The sequence below is a fragment of the Vigna angularis genome, chromosome 9, assembly GCF_016808095.1.
Source record: "Vigna angularis cultivar LongXiaoDou No.4 chromosome 9, ASM1680809v1, whole genome shotgun sequence".
Classification (NCBI taxonomy): Eukaryota; Viridiplantae; Streptophyta; class Magnoliopsida; order Fabales; family Fabaceae; genus Vigna; species Vigna angularis.
The window spans coordinates 8483634-8499492 of NC_068978.1; the positions used below are offsets into that span (position 1 = coordinate 8483634).

A 15859-nucleotide genomic window follows, 5' to 3' on the forward strand; every position below is an offset into this window, starting at 1 on the left:
ATAAAGGTGGGAAAATTCAATACCATACTCATCCATTGGTGCATCATATCATAACTACTAGCAACAAAAGGCCCACCAGAAGCCCGGTCAAAGTTTGTCCCTCCATGGTACTGTTTCCGAAGCAACCCAAAAAGTTGTGGCATCACCTCATTTCCTTGTTATCTAGAATAGCTTAAAGTTAAAAAAAGCTTTAATTACATCATGTAATGTTGCATTACCATATAGTAATTGTTGAAAGTTCCCCTTGTTGGAAAAGTTTGTTTTGTTGGTAAAATTATAATAAAAAAAACATTTAATTTCCATACCAATACGCTGTTTATATTCACAACAAAGGCTATAAAAAAAGAATATATAAAAAAATTTGTTTTCAAAATGTGGGTACTATAAAAAATAATAGGTTGAATTGAAGTTTTGGTTCCTTTTATCTTATTTATAGGTTTTAGTTTGATCATTTCTCTCTCAAAAATCATTTTTATCTTCTCAATATGTGTCTGACCGATTCTTGACCTGAAAGTTGTCATATTTGAGCAACCAATAAACCTTTTAATCTACTCGTTACAGTTTATTAAGATCTGGTATCATATTTTATAGCAAATAATTCTTTTATAATGTTACTGGTTACAGTTTAGAATTTACTTGAAATTTGCTCAAGCCTTGGTGGGATTTGGAGCAGTTGTGATGATGATGGACTATTCTTCCGATATCAGAATAGGCTTTGCAGACGATATATGGATGGTGGGAGTCATTGATGAGATTCGAATGCCATTAAAAGAAAATGATCATAATCCAATACTAATTGACACAAAGACTCCCACTCGAGATAGACTTCCTGCTGAACCGCAACGAAGAAATGGAAGGTTCGATTATTCTTCTACCATCTTATTTCATTCTCTTGGATGTGAAATTGCATCCCACTGCATTGGATTTAATCTTTACGATGTTCTTAATTTTGGGAGGGGAGGCAGTGTTCTCTTTAAGGAAGATGATTATATTATAAATTTTTTTTCTATTGAGTTTGTAGTTTTCATCCGCAATCAAAAAGTGATTTTTTTACTCTATGAAAATATTCTTTTATAGAAGTTTTACATTTAGTATTTTGTTTTATCCACAATCGGTAGGTGATTTTTACATCATGATTCTGCTATAAAAGTTACAGCTAATTAGCCGTTGCAGCATGGCTTTGGCATAATTTTCTTTCCTTATTTCGTTTTTGGCAAATGAAGACTCTGGATGACGTGGTAAGATATTACAGAAATACATGTAGGATGCTGGCCCTGCTCATGATCCGCTCTTGTTGAGGTATGCATATCTGAGCCAACTCGTGATAGCTTTCAATAAATATGATTTTTGAGTGGAATGTTTATAATTTCACCCCTCTTCAATTTAAATTTCTGAAGAAGTGTATTACTTACTGACTCACATAATCACATACATGCACACACATTTTGAGTAAAGACAGTAATAATTGTTTATTTTAAGTAAAAAACTTGAAAGTTTGACCCAAATTTTGAAAGGCACGAAATAGTGATAGGTCATAATGTTAATAAATTTGCTAGTCAAAATGACTACCGGTTTATTTGCACTACATGAGCCCTTATTCTATGGTTGTGTTTTATTTGCACTACATGAGTCCTTATTCTATGGTTGTGTGCTCCATGTCAAATATGAGTATCAGAAAGATCATTCACTGCTTGGTGAAGATAAATTCACATATGATCATGACTGGCTCAAATTCGCTCGTGTCTTGAGTTTTGGCTTGGAGAACAAAAAGCAACTTACCCTCCTGAGGATGAGGATGAGGATGAGGATGAACGCTGGAAATGTGGTACTGTCAATTTGCTCCTGTATGTCCTGCATACAATAATAGTAAAGGAACGATGGGACCTAAAAACAATGATTTAAACATCAAAGAAGGCTAGATATCATAATGCAGACTCTCTTACGTTATTGTTTCCTGCATCAATAATGGTGAAAGCCTTCCATAAGAAAAGCTTGGTATTTTAACAGAGCTTGTGGTAAACGCCTGGGTAGGTTTACAGTAGGCATTATTTTATTCATGCATAAAAGTACACTGTTGTTGTAAGTTGTAACCGCATGTCAATTATTTGGCAGCTATCTATTACATTCTCATCTTGTATAAAATAGAAAGTTGGTTTTTATTTGGAACATCACTGTAAAGATAGCCTTCATCCTTTCCATTTTCAAAGGAAAAAAAAAAGAAAAACTATTTAATTATAACATTGTTGCCATGTATCTAACAACGGAATGAAGATAACAAGTTTCAGTTATACCACAAACTCCAAAAGATGGTCCTTTAGCAGAGGAATGTTATTAACCACTAGTTTACCACTACAAAAGGCAGAAAGAAAGTTAGACTGAAACATCGAGCAGAAGTAAGAGGGAAACCTGGGAATCAAACAACATTACGGAAAAACTATGCCTATATATAATTGTACTGGTCTTATAACCATATTAACTACAATTTCTTGCGGTATATGAAAACAGTGTTAATAAAATGGAAGCTGCAGCAGGAAACTCCATTTTTTGTTAGTCAATTAGGTAGTGAAATGACATACATATAATGGGTGAGTTCAGATCGCTCAAAACCTAGAGGTTCTCCTTAAAAACCAGTCTCCATGAATTCTATTCTAAATCCAAGCTCCTATCAATATCCAACTTGACTCTGGTACATTGCCAGTATGCAGCACAGACCAGAAGGTCTCAATGTGAAAAATGAAAAGCAAGAAATAACGTGAGAACACTACCCTTTTTATTGATTTCTACCAAGTTGCACCTCGGGAAATACAGTCTCGCTAGAAAAATAGAACTACATTATTATTTTGACATAATAGATTATGCTTTTCACTACCCAAAGTTTAAAGCTTTTCAACAAGAATATCTGAAGAAACCACTATGATCCAAAAATCAAATAAAAGATTTTTCACACTCTGAGCTAATAAAGCTTACACCGCAAGTATCAGTTGACACAACATACATTAATTAGAAACAACGCTTCCAGCTTTGAGTTTGTCAGCAGCTAAGATATACGAAATAGGAACCCGTTCGTGCTTGCTCATCCCAGTGTACATCTTTCTTCTGACCTCCTTTTGTGCTTCCCTTTCAGACAATTTCAAATCTTTAAAGTCCTGCTCAAACTTCGCTTCAGCCTCAGGTGAAAAGAATACAACCTCCTTTTGGCCAAGCTCTTCATACAATTTCTCAATTTTTGCCTTCCAGAGAATGCCCATTTCAGTGTCCATCTTGTGATAAGGAGTTTTCAGCAAGTACTCATCAATCCCACCTGCCTTGTCTATGCATCGGATGGCATGTGTGGTCACTTTAACACGAACGTGACGATCTAGGATGTAGCTGAAGAGCCGCTTTTCCTGGACATTCGGTTTCCAAGTTCTCCTTGTCCTGTGAAAAGCATTAGAGAAAGAACATCAATACTTCATTCTCTCTAACATATTTAAATTGTAAAAGAACTTACTAAGATAAAAGTGTACAACCAACAAACAACAAAGAGATTGAACCCATAACTATCGTGCGGGAGATATTGTACATACTACAAAAAGAACTTTTGCATTCCATATTTGGTGTGGCAAATATTAGCAACTGTTAACAGGACATATAGTTCCAAACATAATTAGTGCTGACCATCAAGAAATCACTAATTTCATTATTTAACATCTCAGACTAAAGAATTTTGTAGACCAAGTTTTCAACAATGGTAGTTGATATAAACAATGACTGGAACAGGTAAATAATCAGTACATTATAGAACTAAATCAGAATTATAATCACTGAAAAAAGGGTCGACAAAGAAAACTTTGCCCATGTTGGATCCATGGAGAGTCCAAGAAATTGACAGTTTAAATTAATGATTGCAACCTGCCTGCATGGAAAATGGAATTTCGGCAATTTAACATGCATCAGATTCCAGTACTAAACAAGTGCAGAGGCAACTTGCAAATCAATCATCTCTCTTTACCCATCCAACTTTTAGGAACCCAGAGATGATTAGCTCGTTACTCTCACATTTTTTAATCCAGAACGTTATCCTTTATTTATACTGTTGAAAATTTTAACAAAGGGGTTATGCAATGGAAGCAGAAAAACAGAGAAATAAGGAAAAACAGAGAGCCTAGTCTAGAGAATCCCTCTTCTAGAAAAAGCAGCCACCCACTGAGCTGGGGGATGCAAGGAAGCTGGCCTTCCATGCAAAGGATAGAGGATTGGAAAAACAATTCCAATCTTCATGCAAGCAATATATCTCGGAATTAATGGCATTGACCACTGTCATACTACTTACTTAAGGACTATACACAACAGGCATAATCATAGCACACAACTCACAACACGCTCATCAATGATGGATGCAAAAAAGTTGACTGACCAGTTACTAAAATGCACAGTAAGTTTTGCATTGCACAACAGCCAATTATGTTTCAACATGTATTTCGGTAGTTCTTGGGGAAACATCAGCTGCAGAGGATTTGTCAGGAACAAGTTGAGCAAAATATAGCAACAGTGTACTTCAAACACTGTTCTGTGGTGCCCTAGTCAGAGAAACCCAAGGTCGTTTATGGAGAAGGTTTTAGGCACTAAGATTATCAGGGAAGGAATATTTTCACGGCTCTACTTCGTTGCAGATTGTGAGGATCTTACATCCTTTGAGGGATTGAAACCAGAAAGGTTCTGGAAAGCTGCATTTGTATCAATGCTTTAGCTTTTGTAGTTAATCTAATTAGGATACCTTATCCTCTTTATCCCTCAATCTCTTCACCCCTTCAAATTGTTCTATCCTTTTACCTACAAAGAGCTTCATCCAAAACATCAACTAAGAACAACTCTAAATATTACATTTGACTTCTTCCACTGGAGCTGTCCCCTCTTCCATAGAGTTCCCATCACAACGTGAAATGTAGAATTTATTACTTCAATGGGGGAAAAATATGCTCAGAAATTTATAGAGTTATAGAAAAATTAACTACACATCACCATTCAATCCATATTTTCAACTAACTCCATTTCAAAAAGTAACTTAACACACTTATAAAACAACAGAAACCGCAAACATAGATCTAACACCAGAAGCTACAACATGAAACTTTCCGTCATGACTCGTACCAGAAGAAACTAACACCAAAATAAAATAAAAAAAAAATAGACGGAGCAGTGGATACAAACTTGTTACCGCCATCTTCACTGACACTATTCCCAAACTGAATGTGTCGCCCAGCAAATAGACCACGTTTGGCGCGATTCATCACAACCTTGCTTCGAGGCATGCATTTCTCCAACGTTTCCTTATCTCTTTGACTCAAACCATTCTCTCCCACCGTCTTCAGAATTTTCTTCATCATTTCTTTTCCTCTGAACGCCATTTTATCTATCACTCTGCACCGAGGAAAACACTTTAGTTAGATTGAAAATCTTAGAAAATAAACCACACAAATTGCACGATAGTATTTCCAATTAGCAGAATTTTATATTCGGTCATTCGAAAATATTGGAGAATAGCGTGCATAATGAAATGAGGAACCAGACGAAGGAATAAAAAGAATGGATAATAACAGATTACGTTATTCAAACAGCGAATGGTTCTATTCCAGATCCAAACAGATTCGATTTTGAGTCTATTCAACCAATTCCTCTAACATCCCAGACTTTCCAGAGACCCAAAATTCATCAACAATCATCACAGATACCAGAATACTCACATCCATCATATACTCAACCAGACTTATGGCCTAACATCATGCACAAATTCTACCCAAGACATACAAACTGCCCCTACTCAATAGAGTCACAAGAACGCCCAAAAATGAGGATCCATAACAACATACAACTAAGTACCCACAAATAAACGGAGCATACAGATTTTGTTCTACACATTCCCACAGCGTACATTTATCATTCATGTTCATAATCATAAAATCAACAATTTCAGATCAACCATTCAAGCATACCATCATCAAACAAACCGTTCGACTGACTAAATTCACCACTCATACAAAATCATGGATTTGAGAGTAAAATAACATAGAATCAGAAGCTTAAACTCGCTTAAACCATCCACAGATTCGAAACCATGAACATCTTCATCAATCCCATGAACATCTTCATGAATCAAGAACATCTTCATGAATCAAGAACATCTTCATGAATCAAGAACACGCCAAACCAAAAGACCAAAAGTTAGCTCCCATTACCTTTCTTTCATTATCAACTAGTATTATATTTATTTATACTAGTCACCTCAAATAATATTGCATAACCGGTTATGTCCAAAGTAGAATTTAAAGAATAACAAACAGACTATACACTTTGGAATGTAATTAACATTCACTTTATAAAACCAATCACCTCACACCATCCAGCCACACATTACTACCATTCGTAAAAAAATTAATGATCACTAATCAACACTAGATTCCACATCTTTCCAACATCCAGTTGCTCCAAAAATGTAGTAAAACATTTGTTCATTCTAATTTCAAACAATCATAAATTCTTTACTCTCCTTCCATTCGTACAGCATTATTTCTATCCCATACCATCTATATATCACTTCTCACGTCTAGACTCAACCAACATCTTTTCGAAAATAAAACTACTACACATTCACAAATTAAAGTCATTTATTCCTCTTTGAAATCTGCACTTTAACCTTCCACACAATCTTATTTTCTTTTTAAACTATAATTCATCATCTCAACAAAATTCCTATTCATTTTCACGGACATTCATTCAAGGTACAGGTTCATATTTAATCACATTATTCATACAATTATATTTATTCGTAATATTAAAACAATATTGGAGCTGTATGAATGTAGATGCAGCTTTTATTAAACTGTTTGAATGAATGCCTCTATGAACCTAAAGTACTATTTATACAGATGCAATGTTGTGAACAAGTCTGGAATTATGAGAAGATATTAAAAGTGCAAAGTGATCAGGAGCAATATATGCAGAACTCAAAATCACATTTTGAAACCAATGTTAAAACCATAAGCATGGCAACCTTAGGTAAGAAAATGTGAATGCAGTGTCTATGTACTAAGATGACTTAAATGGTATGTCAATGATGTAACCAACTCAATATTGAACTACAACTAGTTCAACTAAAAGATTAGTGAAACGAAAAAAAATCCTCTGTTGGGTAAATGCTAAAACAGACTGTTAATTATTATTAGAAAGTGGGTTTAAAGCCTAACTCAACCCCACAAAACCGGCTTGTAAGATGAGGTTGCACCGCACTTATATATTATAATTTGGCCTTATCTCTAATCGATGTGGGACTTCCAACAATTATATTATGCAGAAACTAGAATTCCCAATGCATACTCAAATGCAAATGTAAAGATTTAACAATTGGGCGATGAAGGGTAAGATGCAACGAATGTAATTTAAGCTGTAACATATCACTAACATAGCAGCAAAAGTAAAATAAAGAACTAGAAACTATGAAATTAAGGAACAAGCAGAAAACAACTAATTACAATTAATCAGAAAGTAACTTTAGGATTAATAATCTTGTTCTACTATTGAATTAAATTCAATTCTGCTCAAAAAGACCTCTTGTTAACTAAGGCCCACTTTGGTTTTTCTTGGATTCTAAAACAGAACATCTGTTATGCAGAGCTTAGGAATTATCAGCCACCCAATAACCACATCAGGATCACTAACAGCACCATCAATTTCGTTCAACATTCAAGCATAGAACCAAACAATGTAAGCAATCACCAAACATTTCCACTAAGCATTACATATCATGAAACACTATAACATCAGAGTCACATGTTAGAACCTAGATGAGCTCACTCCCCAAAGCCTCAAAATCATTGCTCTGATACCATCAATGTAATGTCCCAAAACTGGGAGTCACTTAAGTGCATCAAAATCTAAAGCAAAATCTTATAATTTTGCAATATTATTAAAGAAAATCAAGAAAGTATTACAAATCCTTTTCATAAGTAAATAAAACTTTGAAAGCAAACTCACATAGTAAACCCCTCTCTCATCAATCATATAGCTCCAGTAGCATTTGCATTCCTATATGAGCTCCCGCATAACCCATACATTATACTCGTCACCGACATAAACAACAGAAACAATATATGGGTGAGCTAGGCATGCAACTAGCATAAATATTATATAATAGGAATAAACAAGCAACAATACTCAAACCCACTCTTATTGTCTCTCACAAACTGAAGAGAGCTCCTTTACACTACTTCTTGCATGCGAAAGATAGACCTTAACCTTAAGAGTATTCAAACTAACTCTATAGGCCACTTACTACTCTTGAGTAATTCAAGAGTAATTCTCTAGCCATCTCACTAATCACACAAGACTCTTAACATAACTGCCCTAACCTTTAAGGTCCAAATTTCACTTTGTGTAATACAAAAGATTTCTCAACGTGTCATAGCAACCATACACCAGCAACAAATAATACATATAGCACATCTAATGTACCTTTGAGAGAGAAAAAAATAAGATCACCGCAACCAATCCTCTTAACATACTTCATAACAGTACAATCAGCAGTTAGTTTGGCCATTCCAAATAAGTATATCAAGCATATGTAACCAACCAACATCAGTGGTTCAAAATAATTATATCACAATAAACCAATTCTGAACTCAACTTTGGCAAAAGCATGAATGTATAAATCATACAATCTCGATTCCTACACCAACCATGATTCAACTAGCTCAAAAACAGCTCAAAACAGAAGTGTTGTAATATGGGTAAAACAGCCCAATAAAGTTACAAAACAACAATGTTTTAGTGCAGACACAGCAGTCAGAACAGTCTAATACAACAAGGATTTTAATGCAGTAATAACAATCAAAACAGCCAGGATTTTACTACATCACAGCAGTCAAAACAGCCCAATACAACAAAGATTTTAATGTGGCAACAACAACCACAACAGTCCAATACAGCAAAATTTACTGGTATAAAACAGCAAGGAAAAAATGCTGAAACAGCCAGCAACATTACAGAAAACAGCAAGCAAACAGTAATGACAGAAAGTGCAGAATTCTGATACAGCAATTGCACAAAATTTAAACAGCAACAAAATAAAATTCTGGACAGCAGCAATATTTTAATCAAATGCAATACCCAGTAATACCTATGAATGATTCAGTAAAATAGAGTAACCCAATATGACCATACAGAACATCAGACAATTGTTCCCATGAATCCTAACTATTCATACTACTTTAATTGCCCATTTACAAGCTATTATCGATCACATTTAATTTCCTTTCTATTAAAACAAACAAGACATACCAATGAGCACATACAATTAATACAACCTCTTATACAATTCATGTATTCTCGAAATTAAAAAATTAGCTAAGTTAAATAAATTTACATTGTTCAAGTTATAGATTTATATCTATACACATTTGAATCTATCAATCATAGAACCAATAACACATCATCCTTTTGTTCATTATAATTCTTTCAAGATTTTAATATAATCACAATCACATTATATCAAAAACGTACCCAGACAATGGTTTAACCAAGAATCACAAGATGATAAGGTTAATAAAATTTATCCACACAATTATACACAACTTATCATGTAGTCTTTCACATTATTCACACACAAACTCATTAAACCGAATGTTCATCAGGGTATAACAATTCATTCACTCATTCAACCAAGTCATTTCAATTCAACCAAATTGATAAGGATACCATTTCGCAATTTCTTTAACAATCACAAATGGCATTTCAATGAGATTTAGCTCCCCATAATCATTGTTCTACAACATATTAAATAAATGAATCCAAACCATAAAATTACCCATCATTTTATTAACACCTAAGACAACCTACTTGTAATACCCAACCATTTTCATATTTCACTGAAAACGGAAACAACCACAACCTTCATCCAAGGTACACAAATTTCCAGATTATAACAAGACCATTCAACTTCAATATGCACTAATTCAAAAAGAATTCATACAACCCAATTTAACCCTTTAAACATCCCCAAGCGTACACCTATTTTTCCAGCTCATAATTATATCCACTATGAATATCAAATTCTTAATTTACAATTATAAATTAAAACACATGATATATCTATTTCCACCCACAAAACTATCATATTCACTTTTCTACTTAACAGAGATAATACCCATTAAGATTCCCATGTAGCAAAAAAATTACAAATCAATAAAAATTATACATTATCACATTTCGAACAACCAAATCAAACCAAGATAGCTCCTGATAGTATAACAACATATATCTATAATTTTTGGAACAACCAACATATCGAAAGGGTTCCAAAGAATCAAACCACGAACACCAATTGTTTTCAAACGTTTCCAGCTTATTAAAACAAGAAAGACAAGCTCCCCATACCTTTTCCGATTTCTTCCCTTACTCCAAAATCCTACTTTCGCTTTCCATCTTTGTCTCCCAAATATAACATCTCCTCTCTGGTATACCACCACTCCCTCTCTCAGTGTTTCTCACTCCTTCATCCCAAACGGTCATGGAATGCTCTTTACTCTCACTAACGCCGCAACCCTTCCTTTTGTCTCTCTAGGGTTTTTTAAAAAAAGAAAACCAAAGAGAAAAGAGAGGGGAGAAGAGAGAAACCAGAAAATAGAATAGAAGAAGAGTAGAAGAAAAATGAGCCTCCTGATCTTATTTCGTCTATTTCCATTTTAATTATAATTAAATAATATTGAATAGTAAATAAACAAATTTAATACGAATAAGTACTTAAATTTATGGTATATTTAAAACTTAATTAAATCATTTAAATATATAATCAAAATTGAAGATAAAATAAAATATTTAAAATAATAATATATTTAAGCGCAATTGTGATTTTCATTTATATAGCATTATCACGTCAAATGATAAAAAGGAATGATTTCTAGACGAGTGTTTGAGTTTAATTTCTTAAAAATGTATATTTCATAAAATAATTGGATATCTATTTTTTTTTATGTATTTTCCTAATCTATTGATAATAATAATAATTTTTTCCTTATTTTGATAAGAAATTTTTGTCTTGCTTCTTGTAATATCCCAAAATATATAATATAGACTATATTAAAGAGAAGTTACATGCATGATAAAGTACTACAGTTATTTACCTAGGGTATAAAGTGATATCTTTACAGGCATTCAAAAATAATTATAAATTTAAAACTTTATATACAAACTGAAAACTATTCAAAACTATATAGAAGCTCTACTGAACTAAAGCAACTACTCAGCAGCATCACCTCCATCCAATGCTTGCTCTAGAGAAACCTCTTCTTCTGTTGCTCACATCCAAAGGATGGTCATTGCAGAAAAAGAACAACAGAACATACAAAACACAAGCACACAAAAGGGTAAGCTAGTTTAAACAAAGATTAATCATACGTCAATTCCTTTAACTTCATACAAACATGTTATTCATTCACATCACTTAAACCCTTTACACATAACACCACACTAACTTTGACTGTCCGGACTTAGAATGATTGTCGAGCTATGGTGGGTCGTGCACTCGTGGTGGCTTCTACTGCTTTGCAAAGCTGTTGCCAATGGGTTTCACCTTATCACACTCACGAGGTTAGTCCGTTATCACTCACCTTGGGCCATACTGGAAGCACCCAAGACCAGGACCTCCTGCTACTCCTCACGACATGGATCAATCCTCTCTACTTGAGAATGAAAGACCATTGGAGTTTCAGGATAACCCCCAAGACTAAGCTCCTACATCCATTATAAACTTACTTGAATCTCAACTAGAGATTTCACTTTGAATCACAACATAGGGCACCACCATGTCTCCTCTCCTTGAAGATCATGGAATTACGTCCATTAACCACACTTGAACTTTACACTTTTAATTACAACATACATCAATCACAACGGATATTACATGATACAACTACAACTTACTTCATACAACACTCAATTGTTCATTTAAAACAACTTAAGATCACAAGAGAACCAAACTAGAACTGAACCCCTCGCATAGCGCACACTTTCGCACAGTGACCTAACTTGCCTTGCGAAATCCTTAGACCGAGACCAACTCCTCATAACCACTCGCATAGCGAGTTTAGTCGCTATGCGAATAAAGTGTGAAATGTAACAACCCCAACCCCTCGCATAGCGTCCTAACTCGCTATGCAAGAACCTCAGACAGAGACTCAGACTTCTTACACACTCGCAAAGTGAGACCCACTCGTTGTTCGAATAAAAAGAATAATGATTCCAGACCCCAACCAGTCGCATGGCGATTTGATTCGCTATGCGGATTGAGAAACAGAGAGCAACCCTCTCACTTCACTCGCATAGCGCATGCTATGCGAGTGTCTTGGCAGAGAGCATCTCGCCAAGGTGACTCACTATGCGAATCCATTTGCACAGCGAGTTTGCATAATCTGCAGAACGAAATTCTGCAAAATTATGCAACTCAACCCCTCTTTACCAATTCTACTCAATTTTTCCAACTTCTAACACTCCTAATCTGTTGTATATACTTACTTAGACTTGACTAAATGATTCTAGACCTTCCTATCCTCAATCTAAAGTGTTTATGCATCAAATCCTACTCTAAAACCTCAATTTCATCAACTTCGAGACCCAAATCCTAATTGACCACTTTGAACCTGATTTTAACCATTTAGAGGACTCAAACAAGTCACAATTGACCTGTCTAAACTACCCCAGCAGCCTTTAACAACACTTGACCTCTAATACTCAAATTCACTATCTCACTTCCTCTAAAATACACTAAACACATTCAAATCACTTCACATTTACTTAATCACCACAATACCAGATTTCACACCTGAATATATATTCTATTACAGCAGCACACAACATCCAATTCAGTTCATAATCATCATTCCACAGTCTCCACAATTTAACATTTTAAGAACATACATTCATCAGCTAAATTTTCAACCAAACAGCACAATAACACGAAATTATCCCATACAACACAAATTGATAATTGAAACACAACATAGCTTCCCTTACCTTAGAGATACACAGCCCCACTCACAGAAACGCTCCAACCGTACCTTGCACTGCAAGGAAACTCAACAGAAACCTACAACTCACTAGTTGGTGATAAAGAACAACACTTAGAACCTAAATTGAGCTAGAAAATGGAAAGAAGAACTGTTAACCACATGCAATACAGAATCATTGCATGCTCACAGTCCAGTGAAGAACGGATAAAAGCGGGAATCACTTACCAACTGAAGAACACGAAATTGATCGGTCCAAAACCAAGCCCTCAATGCCAGGATCGCCTAGGCACCTCCTGATCGTCGAACAGATAACTCAGCAGAGAGAAATTGTAGAGAGAAGTCAGAGAACTCTGAAGTATAGAGTTCTAGAGAGATGAAGTGTTCTTAGAATAATGAGAAGTGTTTATAAAAATTCAATTTATATTATAAGATTATTTTAAAGTAAAATAATCTATCTCATTATTTTAATACACCTATCTGCTCTATAACACTCTATTTTTCAAGTCTTTACACTTCTTAAATAAGTAATTATTTCAAAAATTATTTATTCAAAAATTTTAGTTTAAATTTAAATAAACTGATATTTATTCTAAACCAAACGAGTGACTAGGATCCAACATACATAATCTCACTAGTTGAACAACAAAAGTTAATATGGAAAAAGTTTAAGTAAGAAATCAGATATTGAATATAAGAAGAAATCCACATCATGAAGAAGAAAGCTTGTGTGTGCTGTGTAAGAAAGAAGAGCAAATGAGGGAATGTGAGTGTTATGCTGGGTGAGAAAACCAAATGAAATGAAAACCAAAAACCTAAAATCTCTTAAACAAAACTAATGAAACTGTTGAAGAATCTTTGACTATATTCTTTTCGGTTTCAATACAAATTAAAACAGCTTTTAATTAGAGACTAAATAGGAATTTTGTTAAAGTTTGGAGATATAGATGAAAGGATTGGAGGTGTAAGATAAAACACTAAAAACTCTCTAAAGGATAGGAAAAAAAATGGGCCTAACTTAAAAAAAAAAAAAGCCAAAACTGATCTTCTTAGCTCAAAAATAAACTGACCGCTCTAATAAAAAGAAACATGAGTGTTTCATCTGCACCTCCAAGTCCTTCAACATGCATCTTCAATTTCCTAGAATACCCTTAATTAATAAAAGGGTTATTTATTAATTTTCAGTTTGTGAATTGACTACACCTTATTAACTACACCCAATTTTTCCCTATTAGGAGACATGCACCCATGCACTCCAACACCTCTGCACCCCTTTCTCATATATTAAAAAATCCTATACCACATTGCACTTCATTTGAATTGCATACGTTATAATGTCTTCTTTTCTCTTTCAATGGTTTAAATTATATTGCTTATTTTATATTAGTTTATAATTAGTTTATATAATTTTTAATTATTATGAATTAATTTGTATGAATTTATTAAAATTAATAAAAATATTTTAGAATAAATAAAAACTTAACATGTGGTATCGAATATGAAAATTCGATTATACGCTCGGAAACAAATTTTATGGATTTATAATTTAATTACATATTTTTTAATTGTTAAAAAATAATTTTTATAAATTTTGTAGATTTAATATAAATATTTTTTAAAAGTAAAATTGTGAAGATGTTTATGGAATATGAAAATCCGGGAGTCATCGGATGTGAATATCTTATAGACTAAGGATCGGATACGGAGATCCGATACATTTATGATTTTGCGTGGTGTGTAGAATGAGTTTGGATGTTGTGTTGGAGGGTGGTGTTTGCTCTGTGATGTTATATAAGACTTCTGTTGTGATTTATGATTGGGTTACGAAAAGTATAACCCTGGATGAATACAAATAGGCTTTAAACCCCTTTGTTGGGAAGTGTTTTCAATGGAAGTAAGTTGTGGAGGAAAAGAAGATGGTGTTTCACCAGTGAAGACAATATTGTGGAAGAGCAGCTCCAGGGTTGCCGCAAATGAGGAGGTAAAGTGATGTGAGCGTTGGTGATTATTAGGTGATAGAGGAGAGGAATATTATAGTGAAAAAGTTGCAGTGTTGTGTGCTGTGTGCCTACGAACCAATGTAAAGATAAGAAAAGAGGAAGAGGAAAGCTCAGGAAGCAGTGTTCTGTGTGCTACAATGCAAAAGAAAAAGAGAAGAAGAAGAAAGCGTAGGGAAGGAAGCACGAGAATGGAAATGATATCCGAGAGAATATCAATGCACCACTGACAAATGCTACTGCTGCTGTAATTAAAAAACAATATTTCACCATTCTTAATTTTCTGATTTTTAAATATTAAAAACGTTTTAATTATAGGATAATATGGACATTTAGTAAAATTTTGGAGGTGCAGAGTGAATAATTTGTTGTCCTATTATTTCTGTATTCAACTTTTATTTTCATGCAGGCCAAAACGAATGTTGACTTTCTTTAATAGTGGAGGAGCACTTCCATGGAAGTAGTGGAAGATGATAAATTTGGCCGTTTTATTTAGAGTGTTTTTGCTGTCTCAGTTTGTGCTATGATCAATGAATGATACAGTGAGATGTTTGGGGAAGATTAGTTTAAAAAATTTCAGCTCATTTTATGAATCTGAAAATTGACTAGTTATAATTATTATCTTGAACCAGTTTTCAGCATATTATTTAAACAAAAGCTTACTTTCAATAGCATCCATTGCAACACTAACCAATCATATATACAATAGATTACTGAAATAACTTAATTCTCACTTCTATCTCAAACACAATTATTTAACAATATTGCCTTTAATTCCTCCACACTTCTGACAAAGCATTTGCCAGATTTAAAATCAAGCAACTACAC

General features: G+C 34.0%; 1 protein-coding gene across 1 annotated transcript; it reads right to left on the minus strand.

Moving 5' to 3' along the window:
• Nucleotides 1-2748: 2748 nt before the first annotated feature.
• On the minus strand, nt 2749-10673 carry LOC108321204 (54S ribosomal protein L24, mitochondrial). The gene is made up of 4 exons (XM_052868431.1): nt 10408-10673; nt 8011-8094; nt 5191-5400; nt 2749-3417 (listed from the first exon to the last, which is right to left on the minus strand). Exons 2-4 carry the CDS (start codon nt 8028-8030, stop codon nt 2997-2999), a joined length of 651 nt encoding a protein of 216 aa, XP_052724391.1. The 5' UTR covers nt 8031-8094; nt 10408-10673; the 3' UTR covers nt 2749-2996.
• Between the last annotated feature and the right edge of the window lie 5186 nt (nt 10674-15859).

Excerpts from the sequence above, each read along its gene's own strand:
- LOC108321204 (XM_052868431.1), bottom strand. The coding sequence starts at position 8,030 with ATGAGAGAGGGGTTTACTAT. Across the intron at positions 5,401-8,010 it reads ATGAGAGAGGGGTTTACTAT|AGTGATAGATAAAATGGCGT; the intron begins GTGAGTTTGCTT and ends TCCTCGGTGCAG. Across the intron at positions 3,418-5,190 it reads AGTGAAGATGGCGGTAACAA|GACAAGGAGAACTTGGAAAC; the intron begins GTTTGTATCCAC and ends TGCTTTTCACAG.